This window comes from Schistocerca serialis, chromosome 4 (assembly GCF_023864345.2).
Source record: "Schistocerca serialis cubense isolate TAMUIC-IGC-003099 chromosome 4, iqSchSeri2.2, whole genome shotgun sequence".
NCBI lineage: Eukaryota > Metazoa > Arthropoda > Insecta > Orthoptera > Acrididae > Schistocerca > Schistocerca serialis.
Genome location: NC_064641.1, coordinates 21,662,100 through 21,679,158, shown reverse-complemented (window position 1 = coordinate 21,679,158; position 17,059 = coordinate 21,662,100). Strand labels below are relative to the sequence as shown.

Genomic DNA, 17,059 nt, shown 5'->3' with positions numbered 1-17,059 from the left:
ACATTTATTCGACAATCTGTAAAAATAAATACCATGACGAACAATTTCATTCACGATAGCCCGCCCAGCTAGCCGCGCGGTCTAGCGCGCTGATTGCCGAGCGGGAAGGCGTGCCGGTCCCCGGCAGGAATCCGCCAGACAGATTCGTGTAGCGGTCTGGTGTTCCGGTCAGTCTGTGGATGGTTTTTAGGCGGTTTTCCATCTACTTCGGCGAATGCGGGCCGATTGCCCATTCTCCACCTCAGTTACACTATGTCGGCGATTGCTGCACAAACACCATTTCTACGTATGCGCACACCATTGTTATTCTACCACGTAAAGTTCTTGGGTTACACTCGTCTGGAATGAGATGTTCCCGGGAGGGTCAACTGGTGGCCGAACCGCACATTAACCATGGGTTCGGTGGGGCGAGGGGGGGGGGGATAGCGATGGGGGGGGGGGGGGGGCGGTGGACTGCTGTGGCCTGTTGTGGGTTTGTGAAGCAGTGAGGGCTCCGGCGGGGACGAAGCCTCTCCGTCTTTTCTAGGTTCCCAGTTCCATACATACACGTACATTCATACATACATACAAAGCTACAATGAATACTCTGTTACTGTTCTGTGATAATTTCTGGTGGTTATTGTAATGGAACAAGAATTAATAAATATTACAGAACATGACACATATTTTCATGTGTTTGTCCACACAAGTCACATATATTTTGCCAGTTTTATTACCATATTGAACCACCATCTGCAACCATAATTTCCATCGTAACCTTTATTTTTAACACAGGTTCATACTGCCGCGAGCTATTCTGCATATAGTTTGATGTAACGTTTATTGTCATTGAATACTGTGCTGTGGGTAACCAGTTCAAACCCATCACCAATTATTTGTTACTTAGTAATTATCAACGTGACAGACCTTCATATCGGGGACTCGGGTTCGATTCCCGATTCTGCCATGGACTTTTCTTTAGTGGGAGGATTGGACGCAGCCTCCTAATGCCAACTGAGGAGCTACCTGATTGAGAGTTGTCGGTTCCAAGATCGAAACATTTACAACGGCCGATAGTGCGGTGTGCTGATTCCATGCCCCTCCAAGTACATATCAGGATGAATGACTGAGGATGACATAGAGGGCAGTCGACAATCACGTGGTCTTCAGGGCTGGATCGTGGGGATTCCTTTTCTTCATTCGTTAGTGATCATTATTTATGGCATGTTCTAGAAATTTCTTACGTTTGAAATCTTTGTACACCACTAAAAAGAAATAGCGGATCATGACTTTGGGTGTCTGCCATGCTCCATTGAGCAATAGCTGAGGAATAAGTATGTTACCAACTTATATCTTTGTTGTTGTGGTCTTCAGTCCTGAGCATGGTTTGATGCAGCTCTCCATGCTACTCTATCCTGTGCGAGCTTCTTCATCTTCCAGTACCTACTGCAACCTACATCCTTCTGAATCTGCTTAGTGTATTCATCTCTTAGTCCTGCTCTACGATTTTTACCCACCACGCTGCCCACCAATACTAAATTGGTGACCCCTTGATGCCTCAGAACATGTTCTACCAACCGGTCCCTTATTCTAGTCAAGTTGTGCCACAAACTTCTCTTCTCCCCAATCCTATTCAATACCTCCTCATTAGTTATGTGATCTACCCATCTAATCTTCAGCATTCTTCTGTAGCACCACATTTCGAAAGCTTCTATTCTCTTCTTGTCCAAACTATTTATCGTCCATGTTTCACTTCCATACATGGCTACACTCCATACAAATACTTTCAGAAACGACTTCCTGACACCTAGTCTATACTCGATGTTAACAAATTTCTCTTCTTCAGAAACGCCTTCCTTGCCATTGCCAGTCTACATTTTATATCCTCTCTACTTCGACCATCATCAGTTATTTTGCTCCCCAAATAGCAAAACTCCTTTACTACCTTAAGTGTCTCATTTCCTAATCTAATTCCCTCAGCATCACCCGACTTAATTCGATTACATTCCAATATCTTCGTTTTGCTTTTGTTGATGTTCACCTTATATCCTTCCTTCAAGACACTGTCCATTCCGTTCCACTGCTCTTCCAAGTCCTTTGCTGTCTCTGACAGAATTACAATGTCATCGGCGAACCTCAAAGTTTTTATTTCTTCTCCACGGATTTTAATACATACTCCGAATTTTTCTTTTGTTTCCTTCACTGCTTGCCCAGTATACAGATTGAATAACATCAGGGATAGGCTACATCCCTGTCTCACTCCCTTCCCAACCACTGCTTCCCTTTCATGTCCCTCGACACTTATAACTGCCATCTGGTTTCTGTACAAATTGTAAATAGCCTTTCGCTCCCTGTATTTTACCCCTGCCACCTTTAGAATTTGAAATAGTGAATTCCAGTCAACATTGTCAAAAGCTTTCTCTAAGTCTACAAATTCTAGAGACGTAGGTTTCCTTTTCCTTAATCTATCTTCTAAGGTAAGTCGTAGGGTCAGTATTGCCTCACGTGTTCCAATAATTCTACGGAATCCAAACTGATCTTCCCCAGGGTCGGCTTCTACCAATGCTACAGCCGCGAAATTTAACCGGCAGGAAGAAGATGCCGTGATATGCAAATGATTAGCTTTTCAGAGCATTCACACAAGTTTGGCGCCGCTGGCGACACCTACAACGCGCTGACATGAGGAAAGTTTCGAACCGATTTCTCATACACAAACATCAGTTGACCAGCGTTGCCTTGTGAAAAGTTGTTGTGATGCCTCGTGCAAGTAGGAGAAATTCGTACCATCACGTTTCCGACTTTGATAAAGGTCGGAGTGTAGCCTATCGCGATTGCGGTTTATCGTATCGCGAGCGACATTGCTACTCCCGTTGGTCGAGATACAATGACTGTTAGCAGAATATGGAATCAGTGGGGTCAGGAGGGTAATACGGAACGCCGTGCTGGACCCCAACGGCCCTTTGTATCACTAGCAGTCGAGATGAAAGGCATCTTACCCGTATGGCTGTAACGGATCTTGCAGCCACGTCTCGATCCCCGAGTCAACAGATGGGGGCGTTTGCAAGACGACAACCATCTGCACGAACAGTTCGACGACGTTTGCAGCAGCATGGACTACCAGCTCGGAGACCATGGCTGCGGTTACCCTTTACGCTGCATCTCAAACAGGAGCGCCTGCGATGGTGTACTCAATCGACGAACCTGAGTGCACGAATGGAAAACGTCATTTTTTTGGATGAAGCCAGGTTCTGTGTACAGCATCATGATGGTCGCATCCGTGTTTGGCGACATCGTGATGAACGCAAATTGAAAGCGAGTATTCGTCATCGCCATACTGGCGTATCACCCGGCGTGATGGTATGGGGTGCCATTGGTTACACGTCTCGGTCATCTCTTGTTCGCAATGACGGCACTTTGAACACTGGACGTTACATTTCAGATGTTTTACGACCCTTGGCTCTACCCTTCATTCGATCCCTGCGAAGCCCTACGTTTCAGCAGGATAATGCACGACCACATGTTGCAGGTCCTGTACGGGCATTTCTGGATACAGAAAATGTTCGAATGCTGCCCTGGCCAGCTTATTACCCAGATCTCTCACCAATTGAAAACGTCGAGCAACTGGCTCCTCACAATACGCCAGTCACTACTCTTGATGAACTGTGGTATCGTGTTGAAGCTGCATGGGCAGCTGTACTTGTACATGTCATCCAAGCTCTGTTTGACTCAATGTCCAGGCGTATCAAGGCCTTAATTACGGCCAGAGGTGGTTGTTCTGGGTGCTGATTTCGCAGGATCTATGCACCCAAACTGCGTGAAAGTGTAATCACATGTCAGTTCTAGTATAATATATTTGTCCAATGAATACACGTTTATCGTCTGCATTTCATGTTCGTGTAGCAATTTTAATGGCCAGTAGTGTATTATATTCTTCTTGAAGTCTGAGGGTTTCACCTGTCTCATACATCTTGCTCACCAGATGGTAGAGTTTTGTCAGGACTGGCTCTCCCAAGGCTGTCAGTAGTAGTAATGGAATGTTGTCTAGTCCTGGGGCCTTGTTTCGACTTTGGTCTTTCAGTGCTCTGTCAAACACTTCACGCAGTATCATATCTCCCATTTCATCTTCATCTACAACCTCTTCCATTTCCATAATATTGTCCTCAAGTACATCGCCCTTATATAGACCCTTTATATACTCCTTCCACCTCTCTGCTTTCCCCTCCTTGCTTAGAACTGGGTTTCTACCTGAGCTCTTGATATTCATACAAGTGGTTCTCTTTTCTCCAAAGGTCTCTTTAATTTTCCTGTAGGCAGTATCTATCTTAGCCCTACTGAGATAAGCCTCTACATCCTTACATTTGTCCTCTAGTCATCCCTTCTTAGCCATTTTGCACTTCCTGTCGATTTCATTTTTGAGACGTTTGTATTCCTTTTTGGCTGCTTCATTTACTGCATTTTTATATTTTCTCCTTTCCTCAATTAAATTCAATATTTCTTCTGTTGCCCAAGGATTTGTACTAGCCCTGGTCTTTTTACCTACTTGATCCTCTGCTGCTTTCAGTACTTCATCCCCCAAAGCTACCCATTCTTCTTCTACTGTATTTCTTTCCCCCGTTCCTGTCAATCGTTCCCTAATGCTCTCCCTGAAACTCTCTACAACCTCTGATTCCGTCAGTTTATCCAGGTCTCATCTCCTTAAATTCCCTCCTTTTTGCAGTTTCTTCAGTTTTAATCTACAGTTTATAACCAATAGATTATGGCCAGAATCCACATCTGCCCCTGGAAATGTAATACAGTTTAAAACCTGGTTCCTAAATCTCTGTCTTACCATTATATAATCTATCTGAGACTTTCCAGTATCTCCAGGCTTCTTCAGTGTATACAACCTTCTTTTATGATTCTTGAACCAAGTGGTAGGTATGATTAAGTTATGCTGTGTGCAAAATTCTACCATGCGGCTTCTTCTTTCACCCCCAATCCATATTCACCTACTACTTTTCCTTATCTTTCTTTTGCTACTATCTAATTCCAGTCACCGATGACTATTAAATTTTTGTCTCCCTTCACTGTCTGAATAATTTGTTTTATCTCATCATACATTTCATCAATCTCTTCGTCATCTGCAAAGCTATTTGGCATATAAACTAGTACTACTGTAGTAGGCGTGGGCTTCGTGTCTATCTTGGCCACAATAATGCGTTCACTATGCTGTTTGTAGTAGCTTACCTGCACTCCTATTTTTTTATTCATTATTAAACCTACTCCTGCATTACCCCTATTTGATTCTGAATTTATAACCCTGTATTCACCTGACCAAAAGTCTTGTTCCTCCTGCCACGGAACTTTACTTATTCCCACTATATCTAACTTTAACTTATCCACTTCACTTTTTAAATTTTCTGACCTACCTGCCGGATTGAGGGATCTGACATTCCACGCTCATATCCGTAGAACGCCAGATTTCTTTCACCTGATAACGACGTCCTCCTGAGTAGTCCCCGCCCGGAGATCCGAATGGGGGACTTTTTTACCTCCGGAATATTTTACCCAAGAGGACGCCATCATGATTTAACCATACTGTAAAGCTGCATGCCCTCGGGAAAAATTACGGCCGTAGTTTGCCCTTGCTTTCAGCCGCTCGCAGTACCAGCACAGCAAGGCCGTTTTGGTTAGTGTTACAAGGCCAGATCAGTCAATCATCCAGACTGTTGCCCTGCAACTACTGAAAAGGCTGCTGCCCCTCTTCAGGAACCACATGTTTGTCTGGCCTCTCAACAGATACCCCTCCGTTGTGGTTGTACCTATGGTACGACCATCTGTATCGCTGAGGCACACAAGCCTCCCCACCAATGGCAAGGTCAGTGGTTCAAGGGGGGGGGGGGGGTTATATCTTTATCCTTCCCAAATTAAGTACGCAACAAAATGTTATTACATTCACAATCATTTACATAACAATAATTGAAATTTCCGACAGCTATCGATAAACAAAGCGGAAACAATCATTCGCCTTGTCATTGTGCGTACTTTTTTTTGGACTTTGAGAGCTTCAGTAACACGTATGTCTTCTGTGATCGTCTGTCACTGCCTGACACCTAAGTGGCATGTTCCATGTAACTCTACAGAGGCCACTCTGTGGTATCCGCTCCTATCTGTCAATGAGAGCCATTGAGAGTTCTTGGAGAGTCTGAGGCGAAACAAGACGAGTGCAGACACATCTGTCAGGCATGTGCCCCACATACAAGATGGGGTTTAGGCAGGGCTCACCACTTGTCATTCCATTACTTCAGTGCCCAGCCTCCGCAAGACATCCATCTAGTCGCCCACCCTATCGGCCCTGCGTGAGAAGGAATTCAGGGCAACCACCGTACGCATCACCCATTACATGATGCACCGGGATTTGTTGGATGAGCTGGCTGGCGTTAAGGACACCATGGGCAACGATAATATGCCGTACGACTGTGAACACTGATGCCTCCCCACACTGTCACAGAACCTCGATCGAATCTGTCGATATCCTGGTCAACATTTGGTAGGTACCGCTCACCATGGCGTCTCCACATACGAGCACTTTCCATCAGAGGAAAATTGGACACATCTGTGAGTCAAACGTTTCGCAACGTTTGTCTGTTCATACGGGAACGGCAGAAGTGAAAATGAGTTGTGAGCTGTTGTCGTTTCAAATGGGATTCTCAAACAGAACGTCTGGGTCGTGAGGTCCTTCCTCGTTACCTGTTGCTTACAGTCTGTTCGGACACGGCGGCTGAGATCTGATTGCGGTGCTCTGGCGGTAGCCGTATGACGTCGCAGAGCAGAGATGGCCGGATATCGGTCTTCCTGTGGAGCTGTAATGCTTCGGCGACCTTGTCCAACTCGCCCTGTTTACTGACCTGTCTCCCCAGGGGGTGTCCACATCCTGTGGATGGCAGGTGGGAGACACTGGCACATGCAGCAACAAGCCCGAAAGTCTGTTCTTTTTGGATCAAACAGACTGTCCTTGGTACTTGCACTGCGTTAAAATGTCGCTATCTACATCTACATTTATACTCCGCAAGCCACCCAATGGTGTGTAGCGGAGGGCACTTTACGTGCCACTGTCATTACCTCCCTTTCCTGTTCCAGTCGCGTATGGTTCGCGGGAAGAACGACTGCCGGAAAGCCTCCGTGCGCGCTCGGATCTCTCTAATTTTACATTCGTGATCTCCTCGGGAGGTATAAGTAGGGGGAAGCAATATATTCGATACCTCATCCAGAAACGCACCCTCTCGAAACCTGGACAGCAAGCTACACCGCGATGCAGAGCGCCTCTCTTGCAGAGTCTGCCACTTGAGTTTGTTAAACATCTCCGTAACGCTATCACGGTTACCAAATAACCCTGTGACGTAACGCGCCGCTCTTCTTTGGATCTTCTCTATCTCCTCCGTCAGACCGATCTGGTACGGATCCCACACTGATGAGCAATACTCAAGTATAGGTCGAACGAGTGTTTTGTAAGCCACCTTCTTTGTTGATGGCCTACATTTTCTAAGGACTCTCCCAATTAATCTCAACCTGCCACCCGCCTTACCAACAATTATTGTTATGTGATAATTCCACTTAAGATCGTTCCGTACGTATACTCCCACATATTTTACAGAAGTAACGGCTACCAGTGTTTGTTCCGCTATCATATAATCATACAATAAAGGATCCTTCTTTCTATGTATTCGCAACACTTTACATTTGTCTATGTTAAGGGTGAGTTGCCACTCCCTGCACCAAGTGCATATCCGCTGCAGATCTTCCTGCATTTCGCTGCAATTTTCTAATACTGCAACTTCTCTCTATGCTACAGCATCAACCGCGAAAAGCCGCATTGAACTTCCGACAGTTTCTTCTAGGTCATTTATATATATTGTGAAAAGCAATGGTCCCATAACACTCCCCTGTGGCACGCCAGAGGTTACTTTAACATCTGTAGACGTCTCTCCACTGAGAAAAACATGCTGTGTTCTGTTTGCTAAAAACTCTTCAATCCAGCCACACGGCTGGTCTGATATTTCGTAGGCTCTTACTTTGTTTATCAGGCGACAGTGCGGATCTGTATCGAACGCCTTCCGGAAGTTAACGAAAATGGCATGTATCTGGGAGCCTGTAACTGATATTTTCTGGGTCTCATGAACAAATAAAGCGAGTTGGATCTCACACGATCGCTGTTTCCGGAATCCGTGTTGATTCCTACAGAGTAGGTTCTGGGTTTCCTGAAATGACATGATACGCGAGCAAAAAACATGTTCTAAAATTCTACAACAGATCGACGTCAGAGATAAAGGCCTATAGTTTTGCGCATCTGCTCGACGACCCTTCTTGACAACTGGAACTACCTGTGTTCTTTTCCAATCATTTGGAACCCACCGTTCCTCCAGAGACTGTGGTACACGGCTGTTAGAAGGGGGGCAAGTTCTTTCGCGTACTCTGTGTAGAATTGAATTGGTATCCCGTCAGGTACAGTGGACTTTCCTCTGTTGAGTGATTTCAGTTGCTTTTCTATTCCTTGGACACTTATTTCGATGTCAGCCATTTTTTCGTTCGTGTGAGGATTTAGAGAAGGAACTGCAGTGCGGTCTTCCTCTGTGAAACAGCTTTGGAAAAAGGTGTTTAGTATTTCAGCTGTACGCGTGTCATCCTCTGTTTCAATGCCATTATCATCCCAGAGTGTGTGGATATGCTGTTTCGATCCACTTACTGATTTAACGTAAGACCAGAACTTCCTAGGATTTTCTGTAAAGTCGGTACATAGAATTTCACTTTCGAATTCACTGAACGCTTCACGCATAGCCCTCCTTACGCTAACTTTGACATCGTTTAGCTTCTGTTTGTCTGAGAGGTTTTGGCTGCGTTTAAATTTGCAGTGAAGCTCTCTTTGCTTTCGCAGTTGTTTCCTAACCTTGTTGTTGAACCACGGTAGGTTTTTCCCATCCCTCACAGTTTTACTCGGCACGTACCTGTCTAAAACGCATTTTACGATTGCCTTGAACTTTTTCCATAAACACTCAACAATGTCAATGTCGGAACAGAAATTTTCGTTTTCATCTGTTAGGTAGTCTGAAATGTGCCTGCTATTACTCTTGCTAAGCAGATAAATCTTCCTCCCTTTTTTTTTATTCCTGTTTACTTCCATATTCACGTGCTTGGTTGAATACAATGTCCGCAAGTGACAGTTGCCGCCTGCTCACGCCACCAGAGAACTAGAGAACTATGGGACAAGAGTACTGACTTCCTTCTGAGGGGCCACCTTATATGTAATGCATAACACAGCCGATAGATGGCAAATGACAACTTTTGCGTACATTCAAAACGAAGATCACAGGCTACACAATAAGACCAAAGCTGCCGCCATTGTCAAAATAGATTTAACATATCGGATGATGATACATGTGTCTTTCTAATTCTTTCGAGCTGTATACGGAGTGTACATAAAAGTCTGACAACACTTTCAATTATTTATTGCACAAGAACTAAACATTGTACAGATATCAGACATATGTCATTTTGAAGAGAAACCCTGAAAGCTTTCTTTATTTCGTGTATACTGCCACAGCGTAGTTTGGTAATTTGCCGATAGTCAGCGCTAGTCGCAAACATGGCGAGTTCAGGTGCGGAGCTAGCTTTCTGTTTGTTGGAGTTCGAAATCGTCTCCCCGATTACCAAATCTCACTCCGTGTGACCTTTTTCTGTGGGGACACATTAAAGATCTGGTGTGTGTACCGCCTCTACCACGTGATGTAGCAGAGCTCCGGGAGAGAATACGGAAAGCGACTGCCACAGTTGACGATGTCATGCTGGCAAGAATTCGATTACCGTATTGACGTCTACCAGGTCACTCATGGTTCGCATATCGAATGTTTGCAAAAAGCACTTTCAGAGTTTATCTTCGAAATGCAATATGTATGACATCTGTACAATGTTTAGTTCTTGTGCAATAAATAATTGAAAGTGTTCCCGGACTTTACGTACACCGTGTATATTCTGGAAAACTGAATGCGTACAAGTACACTGCTGGCCACCGTAAATGCAACACCAAGAAAGACAAGAGGTAGCACAACAAAATTTATTTTGTAGATAACATGTTGACCAAGTATCAAATGATTAGGTGTACAGACGTCTGTGACATGTGGTTCCTGCCAGAATCAGTAGCCAGAGTAGCCGCCATTGTTGGAGATCACCGCTGCCACACGTCTCGGCATTGAGTCAAAGAGACGTTGGATGTGTTCCTGGGGTACAGCAGCCCAAGCAGCTTCCACACGTTGCCAAAGATCATCTGGTGTGGCAGCTGGGGATGTAATCTGGGTCACTCGTTGAGCAACCATGGACCACATGTTTTCTATCGGCGAAAGATCCGGAGAGCGAGCCGGCCAGGGAAGCAATTCAATCTGGTTATTGACGAAGAACCTTTGGACAATGCGTGCCACGTGTGGTCGCGCATTATCCTGTTGAAATATGGCTGTGGCCGAGCCCTGAATGTAGGGAAGGACAACTGGCTCCAGCACCTCGGATATGTAGCGCCGGCTATTTAAAGTACCGGCAATGCGTACTAGAGGCGTGCGAGAGAAATATCCAATACCGCCCCATACCATAATACCCGATGCAAGACCAGTGTGGCGGTGCATAATGCAGCTGTCCAGCATCCTCTCTCCACGGTGTTTCCACACTCGAATCCGACCATCGTGGTGCTGCAGACAGAAGCGTGCCTCGTCAGTAAAGACAACGTCATTCCATTCTGCCGTCCACATCCGTCTGTCATCACACCATTGGCGACGGAGACGTCTGTGGTTCTGCGTCAATGGTAGACGAAGCAATGGACGTCTTGCGGACAGACCACTCTGCTGTAAACGGCGTCGAATTGTACGCGCAGACACTGGATGATGCGTTACAGACGCAATGTGCTGTGCTACGGTTCGGGATGTCACTGAGCGATCCGTCACGGCCATGCGCACAATTTGCCTATCATCACGTGCAGTGGTGCACCGAGGTGAATGCGATCGACCACGTCGGTCCGTCGTACCCTCCTGCATCCAACGGTCACATATCCGCATTACAGTTGTTTGGTTTCGTCCAACACGACTAGCGATTTCTCTGTATGATAATCCACAATCTCGGTAAGCCACTATCCTTCCTCTGTCGAACTCGGATACTTGATCAAACGATGTTCGCTGTTGTCTACGAGGCATAACTGATCGTCTTGTGAAACAACCACAAGGTAAACACACGTGCCGAACGTACATTCGTCGAAATCGCCAAGCCTTAATTGGCGCTATGAGGTGGCGCCACAGGCGCGCGTGATGTGCGTCTGCGCTGAAATTCTAATCAGTTGCATATCTCATCGCTGCAAACCCATGGTGTAAATTTCACTCGATTCGGATGCTTCCTTCAGGGTGTTGCATTTACGGTGACCAGCAGTGTAGCAGCGAACTCCGTCCAAGAGTTCAGTTCTCATCTAGCCGCGTGTTGGTGTTTCTAATAAACGTGCTTTCTGTGCTTACTATTGTACTTCGTTGACGATCCTGCTTGGGCTTGATTGTGGAGACGCCACATTCGTCATCAGTGTGTCTCCAATGCGGGAACATAAAAACGGTCTTTTACGTGGGCAGGGACCAGATTGCAAGGAGCACTTTATACTCAAAGCCCTTGCATTCAGACAACCAGCATCCAACCAACGCCTATCTGGAACCACCGCCGCCAAGTGTAACGCCCTGTGTAGGAACAAATAGTTGGTTGACAAGAGACCATGCAGCGGTATGTTTCCATTGTGCACGCCCTTTACACATTGTATCCTACTACAGAAGAAGAAGACGAGTTTTCGATGAGTGTTTGGGAGAGATCCACAGGCTTTTGTGGCGTCAGAACTTCCTGTTCACAGATCAAGGTCTTAACACAGAAGAACAGGGCCAAAACAAAAAGACTCACTCACCAACCCATAGTTTTGGATGTAGGCTGTGGCTCAAGATGCGATGCAGGATCCTGCTACACTTTTGCTTGCCAGGGTTTGGACATTATTTTGTGTGGAGGCTAAATGTACGTCGAGGTGAGGATGCTGAAGACCACCACTTCAGGATACTGGTGGACAGTGGCCTGTGAGTGGGGACCTGTCCGACGAATAATGGACCTTAAATAACTGGATATTTATTGTTCAACAATACACAAATTATGGATTGTCATCCCAGGCTGCCCATGGCAGCAAGTCAGAGGCAGCATATGCCCTGCCAAGAATGTGCCAATGCCAGCACGCAGTCGGTGTGGATGGTGCTGTGACAACAGGGGTGGCACAGGGCTACTGAGGTGGCTAGACAACTCTGGACGTTATCTGTGCTGCCAACGCCAGCCAGCAGCCCCTGTGCGGTGAGTCGAGTAGTGCCGAGTCTCCACACGGGGGAGCAGCCAGCAGCAGTGGAGTGTTTCCCACAGCTGCAGGAAGAGGGCGGTGGAGACTGCACACCACTGTGATGACAGAAGAGCAGCTGCTCAACTACACCCAAGAGGTAGACAACCAGGTGACCTCCTGATTGAAGGCATGTAAGTCCTTCCCATTAGACTTGGCATGGATGGTGATGATGTGGCTGACAGTGTCTCTAAGTCCCCAGGGTGTGACTTGCCCTCCCACAGAAGCTGGAAGACAGTTAGGTAAACAGATGGTAGACCGACATTAGTCCCACCTTCAGGTTGGTCTGTTGCAGACTAAGGTGTCCCCACTGAAAAATGAACAGTATTTACATGGCCTGTGCTTGTTATGCTACTGGACTGGTATCCTTGCCCCAACAGATACCGCCACTGTAGCTTGGGCACAGGGAAATTGGGCCATCCGAACTGTATCTCCTCTGTCTTTACCAGCATCCATATAATTTGGCACCTAGAATGCACAGTTAAGCTTTGGAATTAGGTAACCAGCTTGTGGTAGACCTGTAATACTTGCAGTATGCGCAGTCTCCCCTTGCTGAAATCCATCCAGGCTGTTACTGCTTGATGCACTTTCCTCTGTTTGCTGTCTCATCAAAGAAGGTGTCTGAATTTTTACTTGGCTGCAGCTAGTATATTATTTTGCAACACAACAGTTTCAAAAGGATCTCCAAGTGTTAATTCATGAAATGGAAGACAAAATTAAATTTGTAAAGGAAGGTGAAAAATTAGATATGTTGATGTGAGAATATATAAAACACAAAAAAATTGATAAGGGAAGAAAAGAAAGTAAATTGAAGTGTGTGGAAGAGATTGATTAAAGAATAAAACCATGTTAAAAATCACATTTTGTGATTATTACCAACCTAATTTTTAACCATATCTATTTCTTATTTAAAAACGATTTATAAAATATAAACATAAAACACCATACCATACATAATTAACAAAAATTGAAAAATCGTGAATCACATATAAAAATTAAAGACAACTTGAAGAGGTACAAGGACTGGCCAATCGTAAAGATTAATAAACGTAGATGGTATCTGTTAAACACAATAAATGACTTAATTAATTCAGTGATAGATATACTGCATGAAAAATGCTGCTACTGCTGAAGGGTATTATAAAAAGAGACAAACGAGAAATTATAAGGACTAAGAGAAGCAAGAGATGCATCTGGTAGTATCTCTATCCTCTTGCATTTTACTTTTCGTATAGCTTCTTCTCTGCTTCTTTTCATCAACGTCATGGGAAGGGATTTATAAACATTGTTTGAGTGTACATCCAAGATTCTCGACACTCAGCTTTTTTTTCTGCGCTCAAAGCAAATCAAGTATCCAGGAACACTCCTCGGCCCAACTCAAAGTTTCTGTTTGCCATGATGTTTGTTCTCTTTCCTTTCATCCTTACTACTCCATTGTGGTATGCAAGGAAGCCTGTCTGAAATACAAACAATACACGAAAAGTACTGGCAGACTGAAGCCTTGAGTTGGGCAGTGGGTTGTGTCTTGAACACTCAGTTCATATCAGCATTATACACCCGAAGACAGCCGTTGAATTTTAATGTCAAAGGATTTTTTAATGGAGTGTATAGTTTGCAGCATAATGAAAGATTCATTCTAACAATAAAATATCGTTTCAAAAGCTTGAGACTAAATGTTTTATGTTTTATGGTTTAAATATTGGATGTGTGGAATGTCAAAGTGCTACTATATTCATTTCAAAAATGAAATTAAGAGGCACTATAAACGATCAAAATAAAGTCTAAAGACACCTACAACTTGTAGTCCCCTACACAACTGCCTAGATATATTTTGTATTTACAGTACTAATGTCTCATAATCATAATATTCAATAATAATTCATACTGAAATATTGTTTCATATTAACTGATACTCCAAGGTTAAGGACTGATGTGCTGAGCACAAGAGCACCAATATGAAAAACTTCAGTATTAAGTCTGTTTTCATAAACATTTACAGTACTTAAAATGATGACCAGATAATATTAACATTCTGAGTAAGTAAGTAAGTAAACTCCACAACCTGTGTTACACTATCTGCACCCTGAATGTTAATAACGATTTGCTCTACAGCCATTCATAATTTTGTATTCATTTATTACATGACTGTAAGCCACAGACATTTCACGAAATCAACATAAAACAGACAAACACACACACACACACACACACACACACACACACACACACACAAACACACACACACACACACAAGAAAATTAAGAAACTTCTTTCGGTAAAAATAATATAGTAGACAGTAATTATACATGTACAGGAGGATTGCAGAAAGTTTTACCGATGCACAGAACTCCTATGTGAATGCATTGCATCTTTCTTTCTGTTACAGTTCAAGTGCTGTGGAGCTGTAAGATTTGAGGACTGGCAGTACAGCACATGGTTAAAAAATAATCCTGATACCCCAAGCAAAGTTCCTGACTCTTGCTGCAAAACACCTTCTGCACTATGTGGGAAACGTGATCACCCAAGCAACATTTACTACAATGTAAGTTTTTTAATACAGCAATTAGCTGTACCATTTTGACTGAGAATACTATATGGGTATCCCTGAAATTTTCAAAATTCGTTTAGAGAGAGAACATAAATTAATTAGATAATTTTGAAATCAGCCTCAATTCACTGTTGAAAATGTGTATACAAAATTTATTTTTTTACAGGGATGTATATACCGCTTGGCAGAGGAGATACAAGCACATTTGTTAATTTTAGGAGCTGTTGGACTGGGAATATGCGTAATTCAAATTTTTGGCATGATCCTAAGTTGCTGGCTTTATATAAAGCTGAAGGATGTTGATAACATGGACTGACACAATTTCACATGATAGTTCTACACTTTCTGGACTGTGTTAGCAGTATTCACAGTGTGTGTGTAAATATGCATATTTATTAGAAGACTGTATTTATATTTTTTATGTTTCATTACATGTCATTACGTCTTGAACTGAAATGAAGTGAATTTCACATCAAAATCACAAACAAACAACCTACTAATCATATCAACATAATTGTAAAAAGCATATATGTATCATATATATTGACAAGATTTGCAATATTAAATTTATTACTGTATATAATATACCTAACGTTACATAATAAAATAATATTAATAGATTAAGGTTTGGGCAATGACAGATTTAATGTTGTGACAGATTGCCTGATCCTCTTCCTCTAATGACTCTTAAGTTAAGTTAATGTATTCCTGAAAAGCAAATATTTGAGAGATATCTCAGCATTATTCTGTTGTAGAGCGTAGCTAACAAATTATCTCTACACTGAGCATGCGGTAACTGCTACCCATCCTTTGTTCCATTACTGTATCAGCAATATTACGGTGCAGATACTAACTATTAAAACTGAGCTGATGTCTTACTTAAATGTTAAACTATTTATCATTGTTTACTTGACAGATTCTTTTATTTTCACTTTAGTCTCCATTTCCTTGCAAGTATAATGAGCTGATTGTACAGCAATTAGATTTATCAGACCACACAGTGTATACAGCCATTGCCAGGAACAACAGTGGTAAGTGAGGTATCTGGCTACCTCCTCCTAAACTAGATGTCAAAATGTAGCTCTCTCAGTATATCGGCCATTCATTAATAACTACATGATAATTATTACTCTGTACTCTTTGGTGCAGATTAATCTTGAATGCCCATTAGTTTATTATCGACATTTAAATCTTGATATTTTGCATCAAATAAGAATTTGATTATGATGTTATATGTTCTTATATTGGTCGACTATAGCAAACACTTTCTTGACATTAGTTATGGTACTGTATTATTGATGAGGTATGTTAACAACATTTTCCTTATTACCTTCTATTTTGGGCATTGTAATAAGGTTTGGTATGTGTCTCCAGGAGTGATGCCATCAAAGACAGATGTCTGGATAAGGTGCAGTTGAAGTGCTCTGGGAGTTCCCCATGGTTTAGTATTATGTCTAGTGATGTCCCGTCACTTGCAACCTGTTTTGCCAGTTCATATGTTTTTTCGGTGTCCAGGAATCCCCAGTGGGCTTTCACCTACATAAATATGATGTGGCACTGCCTTCTTAGGAATTTCATAGAACCAGTGTGCATTTTGAACTGTCTGTGTATATGTAGATTACACAGTTTCCTGTTTCTCCAGTCACAATTTCAATGGTGCAGTCATCTCCAAAAAATCATGTTTCATCATTTGGAGTGAAATGTGATTTCTGAAATAGCTGTATTGGTAGACTGGCCACTGTATGTTCGAGGCAATGTCTCTGCACATACCTGCCAAATTGTTATATGTCGAAATGAAATCATATGGCTTTTTGTTCCGATTTTCTTGGGGTGTACAGCACAGCTGTAGAATTTGGTGTATTTGATCATGAACATCTACCTCCTTATATAAAGGTCCTTCCACCACAGTACATTTATCAGTGTGGATTTCATTGGTCCTAAGCAGGTGCGTGTACAACAGCACTGAAATCTGTCTAACTTCTCTAACAGCTTGCTGCTCATGTACTTGTAGACTACACATCCCTAAACCAATCTGGATCGGAAGAGAGCAGTACAGTAGTGACAGAACTGAAGAATGTGTCCCCATCCATGTTGTGGTAAGGAATCTGATAATATTC

The 17,059-nt window shown here is 43.3% G+C and overlaps 1 protein-coding gene across 1 annotated transcript in view; it reads left to right on the top strand.

The window, feature by feature from the left end:
- The window catches only part of LOC126474557 (CD151 antigen-like), a 136,994-nt gene extending 121,428 nt beyond the window's left edge, over nt 1–15,566 (top strand). The window contains exons 5-6 of the mRNA XM_050102032.1: nt 14,781–14,936; nt 15,109–15,566. Coding sequence (XP_049957989.1) covers nt 14,781–14,936; nt 15,109–15,258 — 306 coding nt within the window. The 3' untranslated portion in view covers nt 15,259–15,566. The remainder of the gene's footprint in view (nt 1–14,780; nt 14,937–15,108) is intronic.
- Nucleotides 15,567–17,059: the final 1,493 nt, after the last annotated feature.